We start from the raw sequence: 16,293 nt of genomic DNA, 5'->3' as shown, positions 1-16,293 counted from the left end.
GCATTTATTTAAGGTAAAGATACCTGGACTCAAAATACTTCGGCATTGATCAATATTTATAATTTATCATTTGTTTATTCTGTTTGCTTCTAGGTCATTGATAATGTGTGTATCTCTCATTCATCTTTCTGAATGACTTTCTATTATACTTTTTTAACTACAATCACTACTATTCATTCAACTTTTGAAACACTACTAACATCACTACCTCCACCCTCCAACACTACTCCCCTGACTCTGTCTGCTTTACTCCAAGACTTCACCACACCTTCACCTGCAGATCCCATCCCACTACTCATGCTCTCACTTCAACGTCTCCTACATTTGAAGCACCTTCGCTGAGTGCTTTAGATGTGTAGTGGCAACACTGCTTCAAAAACCCCTCAGCTAGCCACTCACCTGTTTCTAAATGTCGCTCCATTTCTCCGCTCCTCTAAAATACTGGAGCCCCTTGGTTTCACCAACCCTACTCTGCCCTCTTCCTCTAGTAGCCTACTTAATCCCTTTCAATCTGCTGTACAAGAGTCTACTCTACAGAGACAGCCCTCACCTATTTTCGCAACATAATCAGACTAGCCCATGAGAACCATATGTCTTCCCCCTTGATTGCCCTTGGTCTTTCCTCTCTCACGTTCCTAAGCATCAGCATCAAACCATCAATGGCTCACTGCCTGCCTCTCTGAAGGGTCCTTCTCATGTACCTGGGACTCTGAAGTCACCCTTGCCCACTACTCTACAAGGTGTATCTCAAGGCCCATTGCTGGACTCACTTGATTTCTCTTTACAACACCCAATGTTTGGTGACATCATCTGTCCTTGAAATCTACCCCACCCCATCTCCAGGCATGTTTTTAAGATTGTATCACAGCTATTCACTTCTGATTGGCTCTAGGACCATCCATGCGGAGTTCTTCTAAAATTACACTTACTTTCCAGTACAGCACATGTCCCCTTACCTCTTCCCATCACCTTCCCTTCTGTCGTGCTATCACCCCTCCCCCCGGCCTGCAGTGTGAGGCTCTCTTCAATCCTAACGACAGATGAGAATACTTTATCACTGCCACTGCTAACACGGCTTGGTACCAGGAAGTGAACATGTATACAATCTGACACTTCATCCCATTCCACATAGCCAAAATACCATTTCAAAGCATAATGGACTATTCTAACAATCTGCTCTTTGGTTATAATTTGGTACAAGAGGCTATTACAATCCCTCCATGCACACCCCTACCATCTCCTACAGGCACAAGGCTAACTTGATCTCTGCAAAAATACAGCCCTTTACAAGCTGCTAGCACTCAGCTTCTCAGCTTTATAGTTTTTCATGGCTCGGCACCTTTCCTTCACTCTTAGGGGGAGATGTACTAAGTTTTTGCTCCGTGTTTGTGTCACAAAGGTGATGCAAAATGGCGCAAAATCTTTTTTTCCTAATTAACGGAAAAGTAACGTGAAGCAGCGCACAGCGCTACTTCGCAACACTTTGAGCCGTGGAAGCATACCAAGGGTGGTGCATGGGCGTTCCCATGCAACCACCCAAGGTTTCTCACGCTTAACCCAATTTACTAAAAACAGTAGATTGGATTTAGCGTGAGAAAACTGCGCCCTTTTCAACCAGGCGCAAGGAAGGAGAAATGCTGTCATTTCCCCTTCCTTTTCCGAATTCGCATGCGTGCTGCACTGTGCAGCACGCATACAAAGTGGGAAAAGCTTTCCCATGTGTCTAGCATAGTATTTTGTACAGGAAGGGTACCCTTCCTGTACAAAACCTATGCTACACTCATTCACACACCCTAGCGCTACGGCAATAAGGTGCGTCGATGGCGCACAGCAGCTGAAATTAGCGCCGGCACAAGGGAAAGGGTAGGAGAGAGCCATATCTTTGAAGTTACAGTGCTCTCCTGTTCCCTCCCTGTCGCTCAGCGCAGCCTTGCGGGGTGCTGCGCTGCGTGAATTTTTTGTAAATCTCCCCTTTAAACTCTATAGCTCCCCAAGAAACCTGCTATCCAGCAACCAGAATCTATTGATCTCACCCAAACGTCTGTCCTTCACCTAGATTCTGGTTCTTCCATCTACTCGATCCTGTCCACTGGAACTGTTATTCCAGTTATCAGGGTCAGGGCCTTCATCAGGGCATTCATCAGGGCATTCAACCCTGACTTAAAAGAATCATCAGCTGCCACTGGAGGGCAAAGGTTGATTCTGACCTCTTACACTCTATAAATATGCACCGTTCACCAGCAGCGGCTCCTGGAGGGAGTGCTGCCAGGCGGTGACGCGGGGCAGGGGAGGGGCAGGCTAGGGGGTAGTAAACTCTGGAATACGGCCGAATGGAGGTAAGTAAACAAATAAATAAATGAAACAAACTTAGTTGCGTGCGCTGCATCACTGATGTTTGTATTCTTGTCCACATCTGGCTGTTTTTGTACTAACCACACTCCCCAGCATCACTCCCATTACATACTCTAAACCGGGCTTCTGTTGATCATTCATCCACGCCTGGTGCCATGGACCACTTCTGTACAAATGTCAAATACTTCTGTTCAAAATGCATTTTTGCTACATTAACAAATACCTAAACATAGATTTGGAAGCAAGCACCTGTCTCTGGATGAATCAGGATGACAATCAAGGAGTAAATTGCGTATATCTGGCGCTTTAACTCACAGACTGTTCGCCCTGTAAAGCATGGGGTAAAATGGTGGGCAAATAGATCAAAATACAGTGTCTGTGCACCTCTGACTGGAGAGTAATGTGTAATATAAGTGTGTTACCCCCCATTACAACCTGCATATGATGGAACTGGTTGCAATTGGAACACCCCCTGAATACCGAAAACCATGCTATCAGCAGTTTCATTCAGAGTATCATGAAATGAAAAGGATCCCCCCCCTCTCTTATTAAATGTGCTCTTCTGAATAGTCCCTTTCATCAGATCACAACCAGGTTGTGTGAAGCCATACATTACTGCTCTCCCCCTTAGAACAGCTGAATACAATATACCTAACACATTAAATTTGCATGCAAGCCATATTGACTGATAAACAATACTCCACAGACTGCTTTGAAAGGCCATGCATCATGAAGCAATCAGTTTACTCTTCATACTTACAGGCAGCATCAGCATAGTTCCAGGGGGGCCAGGTAAGCCATCAGAACCGGGAAGACCTGAGCGGCCAGGAGGACCCTGCCACACACAAGAAATATGCAGTCAGGTATACATTAATGCTTAACTTAAAGACAAATACTCATATATTGCCTTACAACTTCATTTGAGTTCTTCTTCCCTGACATATCACCTTTGGGCTATCATGATGGCTCCAATGATCTTTCATGATTTCCCATGAACAGTTATAGTGGTGGCCTCCCACTTTAAATGTGGTACCCAAAAATATTTTAAGGAATTACCAACTAGGGAAGGTCGGGCTGTGGTAATTACCCTAACTATTTAAAAAAAACTATGGGGCGGGGTTGGGGTAGGTTTTAGAGCACTGGAAGGGGTTGGGGTAGTTTAAGGGACAGAATAGGGGGTGGCAGGGTTGGGGTAGTGTATGTAAAGGGACAGGGTTTTAAGCCTTAGGGCAGTGGGAGGGGAACGGGTAGATGGGGTACTTTTTAGCGCAGTGGAAGTGTTGGGGTACTTTAAGGGACAGCGCAGGGCGGGTGGGTCCGGGTAGTGTATGTAAAGGGGCAGGGTTTTAGGCCTTAGGGTCGTGGGAGAGGGATGGGTAGATTAGGTAGTTTTTAGGGCTGAGGGTTCGATGTGGGTTTTATGGCAGTGGAAGGGGTTGGGGTAGTTTAAGTGACAGCGCAAGGGGTGGTTGGGGGTCAGGGAAGTGTACGGAAGTGTACGTAAAGGGGCAGGGTTTTAGGCCTTAGGGCAGTGGGAGGGGAATGGGTAGTTGGGTTAGTTTTTGGGCAGGTGGGGGTTGGGGTAGGTTTTAAGGCAGTGGAAGGGGTTGGGCTAGTTTAAGGGACAGCATGGGGGGTAGTGTATGTAAAGGGGCAGGGTTTTAGGCCTTAGGGCAGTGGAAGGGGAACGGGTAGATGGGGTAGTTTTTAGGGCGGGGTCGGGTAGGTTTTAGGGCAGGGGAAGGTGTTGGGATAATTTAAGGGACAGCTCAGGGGTGGGATAGTGTAACCTACGGGGCAGGGTTTTAGGCCTTAGGGCAGTGGGAGGGGAATAGGTACTTGGGTTCGTTTTTAGGGTGGGTAATGGGGTCGGGGTAAGTTTTAGGGCAGTGGAAGGGTTTGGGGTACTTTAAGGGATAGCGTGGGGGTGTGGTGGTGGGGTAGTGGTGACTTTACCCACACGTACCCCTTTACCATTCATGCCTTTACCACGAAATTTCGTAAAGGCATGCGTGGTAAAGGAATGCGTGGTTAAGACACATTCATGGTTTGGGCTATGTGGTAGAGGAACGCGAGGTTTAACCATGTGTGCTTCTATCATACAAACATGGGAAGGCATTAGTTTTGGTGCTGCCCCAGATTTGCGCTATATTGTTAATCTAGGGCAGTGTCGAAAACCATGGGTGTTGATGGGGAACACCCACAGCAACACCCATGAAGCGCCCTTTCAATGCAGAGTAAGGCATTACCTTACTCCATATTTACAAGCCCATGAAAAGCTATGCAGGGTGGCTTTACATGACCTTCCAAATATGGGCTGGCACACTGTGACTCTGGAGTGTCACTAAAGTGACACTCCAGTGGGGTAAAAGTGCCTCACGAGCATTGTAAATATGCCCCTATGTGCCTATATGTTAATGTATAGTGGACCAACCACTATTATGATCTGCCGCAACGTTGGAATTCCTACATCGACTAGGAATTTAGGTATGTTATCCCCTGCACATCTACAACAACCTTACCCCATCCTAATCCTAACCCCGATGCTGACAATTACTCATCCTCATCCCAGTGCTTAATTTGTAAAAAAAAGTAAGTGCCAGGGCCCTTCTTAGAGGGCCATTGCGGCTTGTAACCATTCCCTGTCAGCGCTGCCAATGGCAGTACCAACATAACACCAAACCATCGCACTCCTACAAGTGTGACAATTCAAACTATATCAGGCCACACAAAGCTATAATAATGGCATGAGAGATTGGCATTATTCATTTTCAGTGTATGTTGACTTAAAAAACATGGCTGTTGTGCTCATTTCAAAATGAAAAAGATGACACACCATGTTGTGGACTGTCACTAGAGCCGCTGCTGACAAATAAGTGCTGGGGCTGAGCACCGGAAACCACCTGCACAAATTAAGCACTGCATCAGCCTATTCCTCTGCATCCCCCTACCATTTATCCTAAACTGAACTTTATTCCACTGTATTTCCGTATGAGAAAATCCTATCTTAGAGAACAGAATCACACCATTTCAAATTGTGTAAACAAGGAATGGGATTTTTCCCTCAAAACTTAGATGTTTTGTACCTACATCGGGTTCAGGTTAAGCCAGGGCAAAGCACTACGCTACGCTCGCGTAGTTTGTGAAGTTTTTAGCTACTTCGCACGATGCGAATTGCACGTAGCACAGTGCAAACACGCGTAGCGTAGCGTAGTGCAGCGGTCATTTTTTGCTTGCTCGCGGTCCTCAACGTCAAGATGGCGACCGCGAGCAAGCAAAATGACATCCCCGTGAGACTTTTTCCTCGTTCGCGATCAGCAACATCAAGTTGTCGATCACGAGCGTGGAAAATAAACCTTCTGGCGAGATTCTCAAAACGAGGAGGTCAGGTTTCTCATTGTGAGTGGTCGCGTATGCTCGCGACAGCTCGTGATGAGAAACTACCAGTCCGCGTTGAGAAAGCTGCCGCTCGCTACCGCTCGCTGCCGCTCGAGTAAATATCTACTTGAGCGGCAGAAAACGACAGCTCGCACTGTGCGAGATGCCGTTTTCAATGATTGCACAGTGCGGACAAGTATCCGGCACTGTGCATTCATCCCCGAACAGGCTACTACGCAGTTCGCGTAGTGCTACGCGTAGCTCGCGTAGTGCGAAGTGCACTTCGCGTTACTACGCGTAGCGCTACTTCGCGAACTACGCCCAGGGTTAGTTCAGGTGTAGGAAAACAAAAGCTTTCGTGAATGGGGCTCTACATTTGTAATTGGAAAAAATGGTCCTGATCTACATTATTCCTTGTTTTATAATGGAATATTAAACAATTTAGCTTCAGCTAAACTTAATGCTTGCAATGAATGCACTATTTACCATAAAGACCAAGAGAGGTAATTCCTACACCCTTGAATACCTATTGCACTGATATGTACTCCTAGAACTCCCCTGCTGGGATGTGAGGACAATAGTCCCTGCTCCGAAGATCAACTGATTGTCCATCAACAAACTAGGGCATTCATTGAGTCCAGGGGCAGTGCAGATATACACATGCACTCCCAGAATCCTCCGCCAAGCCTGGAGATCCACTGGTAACACCTGTTTGTGTTGATGTGCTTCCATTTCTTCCTTGGCTCTCCATGTTGGAGGACAAGAGAGGATCTGTGATGGGCCATGTTTATAGAAGAGGGGCTTCACTTCCAGGGGTGCTTTGAGAGGGAACGGTGGTGACAGCCAGATGAGTGCTCTTGAGGGTGCTTAAAAGGGAATAGTGTGCAACTCTGTAGGATCTTCCCATCATTACATATTCCTTCGAAGATACCTACTGAGTCAGGTACTGAGACAGGTCCTAATGACAGCCACAACTGGAAATACAGTCAGGCAGGAGATGATTCATTTGAATGGACACGACACGGAAGTTAGGAAATAGGGACTGGATTCCACAGCCTTCATTGCAAACTCGATAGGAGAACCCTAACCGTACTCCTGCATATGTTGGATTTTCGTGACAGAGAATTAGTTCCAGTAAAAGAGCCTTACAATTGGTGGAAATTGATGAACACATAGCAAAATAGAAGGGTGTTCCACTCGACATGTGACATCACAATATGTTTTGCATTTGCTAAAAGGTGAATCCAGTGCTTACTACGTGGATAACATTATATAAGCAATTAAAGGGAAAACAAAATAAATACAAAATGTGGGGCAAATCTGCTTAAACATGGTGGACAGGTGGGTATGCAGGCCTGACCGAATCCAGGTTGTCGTGCTGCCCCATTTAGAAACTGTGAAAAAGTGAGTCAATTTTGCAAATTTAAATTTAAATTAGTCTTTATGTGTGTGTATAGCTTAACTCGGCAAATTCATACACAATGTTGTGAATTTCATGCATAATTGCACAGATGCTGTGCAGACAGATCCATCCTCCTTCAATAGTTATGTGCATGTTTTCTTTACAGATTCATCTTTTTCCTTTAATACAATCACGTGTACTCTCTATGCCGTCTCTTTCTATAGACTTCTTGCTGATACTACCTTGTGTCCTGACTTTACTTTCACACCGCTCAGTCCTTGTCCTGATTTGCGGGATTGCATAATTGTTCTGAATGACTTCCTAAATGTTTGCAAATCTTTACCACTTCGTGACTGGTTACCTAAACTGAATTGCATTTCCTTAGTCACTCATCTGACAATAACCTTGCTTCACCTGCCTTTGAACATCCAGGCCTATGTTGCACTGGTCAATATGGAATATACACAACCATACACATTTGCAGATGTATGTTGCATTTCATTTACTTGATTTAATCAGCGGTATTGCCCTTGTGCTGACATTATGCATGTGTTGTAGGTGTACATACATCTGGTAGAATAGCATTTTTTGCAAATCGCCACATAAATGTTTATTTAATTAAAATTTCAACTAGGTCTATCATTTTTGCACTGATGCATTTTGCTTGTAGTGCAGAGACAATATACCTTGCAAAATAATTGTAACACAATGATAGTGTCTGACATATAATAAAGAAGTAGTTTTGCATTCGCATAGGAGCTTCCTGGATGTTAATTGGTAGCATTGTATTGTGCTGAGTTGTATTGGCATTTGCATAGTGCTTTGCGTAAACCTTGATATATCTACAGCACTTAGTATGACTGCTTTGCTGTGAATGATAATTTATAATTCTAAAAAAAAGAATTGCTGTTTAATGATTATGGCAATTGTCCAATATCCCTTGCTATAATGGTGTTCTGTCAAGGAACTGGGGCAGTAACTTTGGCTGAGCCATGAAAGGCCAAGGTATCACAATGTTGCTCATATACCAAGCCCAGAGGTGGTCTTCTGCAAGTTCCTACTTTCAGTGTAAGAGTGATAAACCCGGCCAGGATCTTTACACACTAAAGTTTCCCAGAAAGTAAATTAGTGATGTCACAGCACTGAACTTGAGGTATTCATACTTCTTGTTGTTAATAACTACCTTCTTAACCAGAGGCTTTAGGACTAGTGGAACCAAGGTTGCATCGAACAAAATATTCCAAAATATCTTTGCAAATGTGTAAAAAAATAAGATCAACAGTCTAGGACCAGACACATGGATTCCTTGATTAAATTGAGTAATCTACTTCTCCTGATTAATACAGTATTAGTTTCCATTCAAATAGTAGAACTACTGCAATTTGAGCCCAATGGTTTTATAGGGTAAACAACCCTGACCACAAAACCGTGACCCCGCATGTTGTTACAACGCAGTCGTTACAACGACCCCATTGTAACAACACATACCATTACCCCGCAAGTCGTAACAACGATTTGCTGAGGGTGGATAAGGAGTTGAATTTAAAACACAACACCCTCCCTACTGTCCGCACACACTAGAGTTGGAATAGTAAATTATACTATTCCAACATCCAGCACCCCCCTCCGCAAGTAGTTGTTACTACTCGCGGGGTAATGGTATGCGTTGTTACAACGCGGTCGTTGTAATGACTGCGTTGTAACAACATGCGAGGTGACCGGCTGCGGGGAAAAAGAGGCATATTCTTTTTTTGTGTTATTTCACACCCCATAGAAACATCTTTTTTGAGTGGGCCCCAAAGGGTGCAGAGAAAAGGGTCGAGATCTTCAGATAAGTTAAAACCCTTTCACAGCTCTATTCCTAGAAGTTTTGCATTTCTTTACTTCTTCTCTGATAAACAAAGTAGTTTATTTTGTATATATATGGGCTGGGTGGCTCCAGTTCATTTTCTAAAGCATCTCTCTGTCTGCCTCTTTCATTTGCTATACTTAAGGCTTTATTTAGAGTTTGGCAGATGGGATACACCATCACAAATGTGGCGGATATCCTATGTGCCATAATACAAGATCATTATAGCCTGTGGCACGTGCAACAAGAAAGACTGGACATCCGCCACGCTTGTGACAGAGTATTCTATCTGCCAAACACTACGTAAGGCCCTAAGATATGACGCTGTGTATACAAAGGAGGTGTTTCCTATCCGGGCCAGATCCGTATCAACACTGAGAGGCTGCTCATATTTCCGGTACAATAGAACCTAACCTGGTTGCTTCTATGTTGAAAGCAGCAAACAATATTATTATTATTATTATTATTATGGAGGTTTATAAAGCGCATGGTTACGCACACCGGCGTGTCCCCGCGCTGAGAGGCAAGAGAGGCGCAAAAGTAGGGAATCAGATCAGTGCAGAACGGAAAAGATACGTTTTTAATTTCTTCCGGAATGTAGTCTCAGAGGGTTCGAGGCGCAGCTCCATGGGGAGCAAATTCCAATTCTTGGCCGCAAGAAATCTAAAAGATCTCCCTCCCATCCGAGCTTTCCGGATGGAGGGGACAACTACAAGTCCCGTGTCTGAAGAACGAAGCCTCCTCTTCGGTCTATAGAGGGAGATAAGATTAGAGAGAGGTAGGGGCGCTCTGCTCATTATAATGCGATGACACATGCAGAGTGCCTTGAAGACAATCCTCTCCCTGACCGGCAGCCAATGAAGGGACTTCAAGGCAGCTTTAGAAGATGATCTTCTAGGAAGCCTTAGTACCAGACGGGCTGTGGCATTTTGGAGTACCTGAAGACGGTTAAGGTTCCTTTCTGTGGCACCCAAGTACAGAAGATTGGAATAATCAAGTCTGGAGGTGACCAGAGCATGAACAAGGGTCTGTCTGGCATTGACTGGAAGTAGATCAAGGGTCTTCCTCAAGCTCTTGAGCATGCCAAAACATACTCCGACCACTCGGTTAATCTGGGCAGTAAATGAGAGATCAATATCAAACAGTACTCCCAGATTCTTTGCCTGCTGACAAGGTACTGGAGTGGGTCCAAGACATGCTGGCCACCAGACCGATGACCACACATTCGGTGCACCCCCCACCACGAGCACTTCAGTTTTAGATCCATTTAATTTCAGGCAGTTGTTAGACATCCAGGAAGCAAGCTCCTGCATGCAAGCACTGAAACTGGATACCGCAACCTCCGGTGCTCGTGACAGTGAGATGACCAGCTGTGTGTCATCGGCGTAAGACACTAGTTGAAGACCGTGACTTTCTACTATAGAGGCAACAGGGGAGACATATAGGTTAAATAGAGTAGGGCTGAGGGCCGAGCCCTGGGGAACACCTTGATCGAGAGTGACCCTACGAGAATAGTGTTCTCCTTGTCTGACCTGAAAACCCCTGTTTGTGAGGAAGGATTGAATCCACCTAAGTGCTAGGCCCGTAATTCCTCCTTTATTGAGACACTGTAGCAGAGTGAAATGTGCTACAGTGTCAAAGGCTGCACTAAGGTCCAGTAAAATAAGGGCCATCGTGTGCCCCTCATCGACCTCTCTCCTAATGGTCTCAGTGGCCAGGAGTAGTGCAGACTCCGTTGAGTGGCGAGCGCGAAAGCCAAACTGACTGATGTGAAGCAGATTGGCTTTCTCTACAAAGGCCATGAGTTGAAGGTTGGCCATCTTTTCTGCCACTTTGGCCATATAAGGGAGGAGAGAGATGGGTCGAAGATTATCCAGCCTATCCCAGCTGATATTGGGTTTTTTTTGAAGCGGGAGTACTATAGCCTGTTTCCAGTTTAAAGGTACAGTGCCAGAGCTAAAGGAGAGGTCCACAACATTCCTAATATAGGGTTCGAGAATCTCAATGCTCTCAGCCAAGAGCTTAGGGGATGCAGGATCTCGTGGTGACCCGGACTTGATCGAGCGACATATCCGTTGGAGCTCGTCCGAGGGCGGAACGGTGAAACTAGCCAGACAGTTAGTATCCACATTGGCTAGAGGGCTCTCAACAAATGCTGTTCCCTTTTCCTTCCCTCCTGAGAAGGTGGAATAAATGGTAGCCACTTTTTCAGAAAAAAAAGTCGCAATGCGGTTGCAGAATTCTTCGGATGCCAGGGACGGGTCAGCCGAGGCGCCACAGAAGGCAATTTCTTTATAGATTTTGAATAATTCCTTGGAAGAATTATTGGCTTCTTCTATCCTACTTGAGAAATATTCAGTTTTAGCATGCCTAATCTGCGTATGGTATTCTCTTCGTCTGGCTGTATAGCTTTGTTTATCTTGATCGAGATAGCCCCTTCTCCACAGCCTTTCAAGTCGTTTGCACTCTGTTTTCGCTGAGTGTAATTCTTTGTTATACCAAGGGGCAGATTTCTGTATTCTACTATGCGGATTTTTCTGGTAGAGGGGAGCAGTCTCATCTAAAGCCATACTGATACGAGTTTCTAATCTTTCAGCTGCAGATGTAACATCCTCACCTCCTGGTATACCTCCCCTAGTAAGGGCAATATCAAACTTCCCCTTAGAGAAGTCGGTCCATTTTCTGCTCATATATTTGGAGTTGTTAATCTTAAGGATATTATCATGCGGGATAGTTATAGTGAAAGGCACAAAAAAGTGATCAGACCAGTACACAGGAACGGGGGCCTTAATTACAATGTCTTCACAATTACCAAAGATCGGATCCAGTAAGTGCCCCTTTAGATGGGTCGGGGCCTTAGATTTGATATCTAATTGGAGGGAAGATAATTGCTGGCATAAGTCTGTTGCTCCTTTATCCATAGGGTCCTCCAAGTGAGCATTAAGATCACCTAGGAGCATGAACTTATCCCTGCGAAGAGCAACCCCCGTTATACCATCAATCAGACTATTAGAAAAACGGGTAAGAGGGCCAGGAGGGCGATAAATCAGCAGACCCTTCAATATGTTACTCTCAATAACCTTAATAGAGAAGATTCCTGTCTCGCTATCGGCAATATCAAGTGGCTCGAGTTGGCAACATAGAGGCTGCTTATAAACTATGGCAATTCCACCACCTCTACCCGTCGTTCTATCCAGGCGTGCAATAGCATAGCCAGACGGGAGAGCGGCGACTATATCAGGTTCGGAGTTAGAGTCGAGCCAAGTCTCTGTGAGAAACAATAGGTCGAGTTTCTTGTCTGTGAGCAGTTCAAAAATATCAAGACTATGCTTACGCATCGACCTCGTGTTGAGTAGTCCGCATATGAGCCTGCTGTTCTTAATCTTATGCGCAGTCTCAATGCACCAATTATATGAGCACTCTTTACAACTATGAGCATCTTCTGCCTCAAGACTGTGAAAACAGGCTTTAGAAAAAGACGGGCAGAAAGCTCGAAGTTGCTGTGCGCTCCATCGAATTGTTGTCCTGTTTTGAACGGGGGTTGTGGCCCCTGTCCCCGGCCGGCCGCGGACGGGCGCAGACGGGCTTGCCTTAGGCGCGCCTTCGGCGCGCCAGCGGCGCGCCCGCTGCGCGCGTCCGCTGCGCGGTCGCGACGGCATCGTCTTAAGTAAGGGCCAGTGAGGAAGCCTAGAGCGCTAACCTCAGGCCTCCAAGATGGCGGCTGCTCCTCAACAGAACAATGAATAAAATCAGAGCAATAGACTCGGTAAGAGAAGAATGTGCAATGCGCTAGTGCAAATAGCAAAACAGAGCAGTATCAGCAGTTAAAATAAGACAGTAAGTTTTATTTTAAAAAAACGTTCTAAGTATCGCTCACACGTCGCGCACCCTCATTAAGCACCCGGCTCAAGCCTCAGGTGTCTCTAGCGCGGTCGCGACGGCATCGTCTTAAGTAAGGGCCAGTGAGGAAGCCTAGAGCGCTAACCTCAGGCCTCCAAGATGGCGGCTGCTCCTCAACAGAACAATGAATAAAATCAGAGCAATAGACTCGGTAAGAGAAGAATGTGCAATGCGCTAGTGCAAATAGCAAAACAGAGCAGTATCAGCAGTTAAAATAAGACAGTAAGTTTTATTTAAAAAAAACGTTCTAAGTATCGCTCACACGTCGCGAACCCTCATTAAGCACCCGGCTCAAGCCTCAGGTGTCTCTAGCGCGGTCGCGACGGCATCGTCTTAAGTAAGGGCCAGTGAGGAAGCCTAGAGCGCTAACCTCAGGCCTCCAAGATGGCGGCTGCTCCTCAACAGAACAATGAATAAAATCAGAGCAATAGACTCGGTAAGAGAAGAATGTGCAATGCGCTAGTGCAAATAGCAAAACAGAGCAGTATCAGCAGTTAAAATAAGACAGTAAGTTTTATTTAAAAAAAACGTTCTAAGTATCGCTCACACGTCGCGCACCCTCATTAAGCACCCGGCTCAAGCCTCAGGTGTCTATAATATAATATACTATTAAGTAGGTAATAAATCAACTCCTGGCATGAAAGCCCACTTACCCTCTCGCCGGGGTCGCCAACTGGACCAGATGGACCTGTGGGGCCTGGTGGACCAGGATAGCCCTAAAGAAATAGGAAGTGAAAGAGAGACACTGGTCAGAGACTTATAATGTGGCTGAAAAGAAAAAGAACAGAATGTCCTCCCCCTGAGTTTGTTCTTTAAGTGATGCGTATAGAAGCAACGAAGGAAAAAGAACAGTGGGATTCAGGACAGGAGTTTGTGGTACAAAAGCTGGAATTGAAAGGACGCCTTGGACTTACAGCTGGACCTTCTGGGCCGGGTGGTCCTTCGATGAGCATCCCCTGCACAAAGACGGACACAAGAAAATAGGATTAGTCGAAACACACTCCTAGAGTTCTAAGGTCCAATGCTTGTGATTTCTCAGAGCCCTGAGAAGGTGTCACTAGATTGAAAACATTATATGTTATTGTATTTTAAAGTTAATTTGAGGCTAGCACAATACAATTGGTTCGTCATGTTTCTGTCTCAAACACCCACCAGCAGGGACATAATCACAGCAGGGGAGAAATGAGGCTGCTATGGACTCAGGGTCCTACCACCACAGGGGCAGACATCCTGCAGTCCACTGACCACTCAGACATTCTACCCTGCTGCCCAGCTGCTCCTCGGTGATGCCTCGCAGCCACAACCAGTCGCTACAATATAGATGGGTTTCTGGAGGGCTACAGCAGACCACCTTCTGCAGTTGATGCATTAGTCAACCGAGCCATGTGATCAGACATGACAATACAAAATGCTTGAGGGTGTTAGCACTTGTGTATGGGGAAAGAAGGCTCATGGTTTCATCGTACTTCCTGTGCAAAGGTGCTCACATGGAAATCACTCTCTTTTCAATTAGGACACACACAAGCTTCCCTGGAGCAGGTAGCAAGGGTGTCGATGAGCCTAGAATGGAGCCTTGTTGCATACATAGAGACCCCTGACCATAGTGTAAATGTGTTTGCCAAGGGATATGGTGGTATCAGTGTAGTTCTTGTACTTCCCAGGGGTTTCATCATTCGATGGGGGGGGGGGTCAGTAACTTCCTCATTCTAATTAAGAAGCGGCTCATGGGGGCGAGGTGAGCAGCTGGGTGACGATGATGTCACTGTAGCATCATATGTCCTTTTAAAATGCAAACTGCCCAAGAGCCTAGTTCCAAAAATATAACAAATGAAGAAATCTATGCAGGCATGAAGTTCGAACACCTTTCTGCACTTTTCCTTATTCCAAACCCCCTAGTTGTACCGCAGAGAAAGCTTTGCCTCACTTAGCTTCCTTTGCCTATGCACTCTGCACTCTATGCCTGCACATTCTGCTCAGACATCAGTATGCAAATATTGGCAGCCACGGTTTACTCTATCTGTTCACAGATGCCCCTTTTTCAGAGCCACATTTGTAAATGAATCACCAAAGCATGCTATATTTCCACATTTTGATTCTGGGACAGGAACTACAGTACTTTCTTTTGGTGTGTAGCTCATGTTGTATTTTATTCTACTAATCACTTAGTGCAAGAAGAAAAATACTGGTATGTACATTCCATGACTTGAAACTTTTTTAAAAAAATATTCCACTAGTAACGCATCTAGGGGAAATGTTTTTCACCGGGTTTGTGTCACAAAATTGGTACGAACTGAGACATGTTTATGTTGAATTTCCTTTCCAGAGTAAAACAGGTTTTGCGCTGGAGGGATGCCTGAAACTAACGCAAGCAGCACTTTTTCTGCTTTGCATTAGTTTGTGTCAAGCGAGGTGTTGTGTGAGTGATACATGGATGTTCCCATGCAACCACCTAAAGCTTTATCTAGTAAATAATAATTGTAGAAAATAGTAATAATAGAGAATAGTACAAATTACTTTTTGCAGAAAAAAATAATGTCTTTACAGGCAGATAATAAAAAGGAGAAATGCTTTTCTTTCTTCACACGTTTCCTACTTTGCGTATGTGCTGCACTGTACAGCACACATCCAAAGTGAGAAAAGTTTTAAAGATTGTCTAGGAATAGTATTTTGTACTAGAAAGGTATAATTCCAGTGCAAAGGTGTGTGTGCGTCCCTGGGTAGCCGGGGTGTGCGCCTGCACTAGGGAGAGAGCAGAACAGCACCACATCTGGGGCAGCCACTGCAAGAAGAAGCGGTGGAGCGGTGGGGCTGGGTGTGGGGGGGGGAAGGGGGGGAAATTAGACTGACAACCACAAGGGAAATGCAATTATTTATTTAATTTTCCCTCGTGGTCGTCGGTCGAAATCCCTCCCACCCCGCCCCAGTTTTTACCTGCACAGGCCGCGGCTGATCTGGGGGCAGCATGAAAACATTTACATTGCATCTGGTGGACCATGTGACGTTAGCAGTCTCTGTGCAGGCTCTTTCTGCTTAAACAGGTTATTGTGATGTACGGAAGAAAGGAAAGAAAGAAGGAAGGAACCCTCTGTCCACTGACCGTGACAACAGAAGACTGGAACCACAGGACCCCGCAGCAGGATGTAACTAGACAGCAAATTCATTGAAATGTTTTGAGCTTCAATGTTTTCCCACTCACAAGACCCAAACAAGCATTGGCATAGCCAATAGGTCTCGCCTTTGGGACCTTATAAGTGTTTAGCCATGCAACAGTTGCATAACTAAATACTTATAAGGTCCCAAAAGCGAGACCTATTGGCTATGCCAAGCGGCCGTGTGGCCGCGAAAGTGATCGCGATCAAACATCAAAGCGGCCGCGAAAGTTAAAGTACTTGCGTCAAGCGCGGTGCGCGCG

General features: G+C 45.5%; 1 protein-coding gene across 2 annotated transcripts in view; it reads right to left on the bottom strand.

Annotated features, from left to right (window-relative positions):
- The window catches only part of LOC146868662 (collagen alpha-1(V) chain-like), a 469,251-nt gene that overhangs the window by 183,016 nt on the left and 269,942 nt on the right, over nt 1-16,293 (bottom strand). For both annotated transcript variants that reach the window (XM_085612768.1, XM_085612776.1), the window contains exons 10-12: nt 13,796-13,837; nt 13,535-13,597; nt 3,113-3,187 (exon numbers count right to left, since the gene is read on the bottom strand). In XM_085612768.1, coding sequence (XP_085468894.1) covers nt 3,113-3,187; nt 13,535-13,597; nt 13,796-13,837 — 180 coding nt within the window. The remainder of the gene's footprint in view (nt 1-3,112; nt 3,188-13,534; nt 13,598-13,795; nt 13,838-16,293) is intronic.

Source organism: Triturus cristatus, chromosome 1_2 (assembly GCF_964204655.1).
Source record: "Triturus cristatus chromosome 1_2, aTriCri1.1, whole genome shotgun sequence".
Taxonomy (NCBI): Eukaryota; Metazoa; Chordata; class Amphibia; order Caudata; family Salamandridae; genus Triturus; species Triturus cristatus.
Note: the sequence above shows the minus strand (reverse complement) of the source record. Positions and strands in the feature narration are given on the sequence as shown.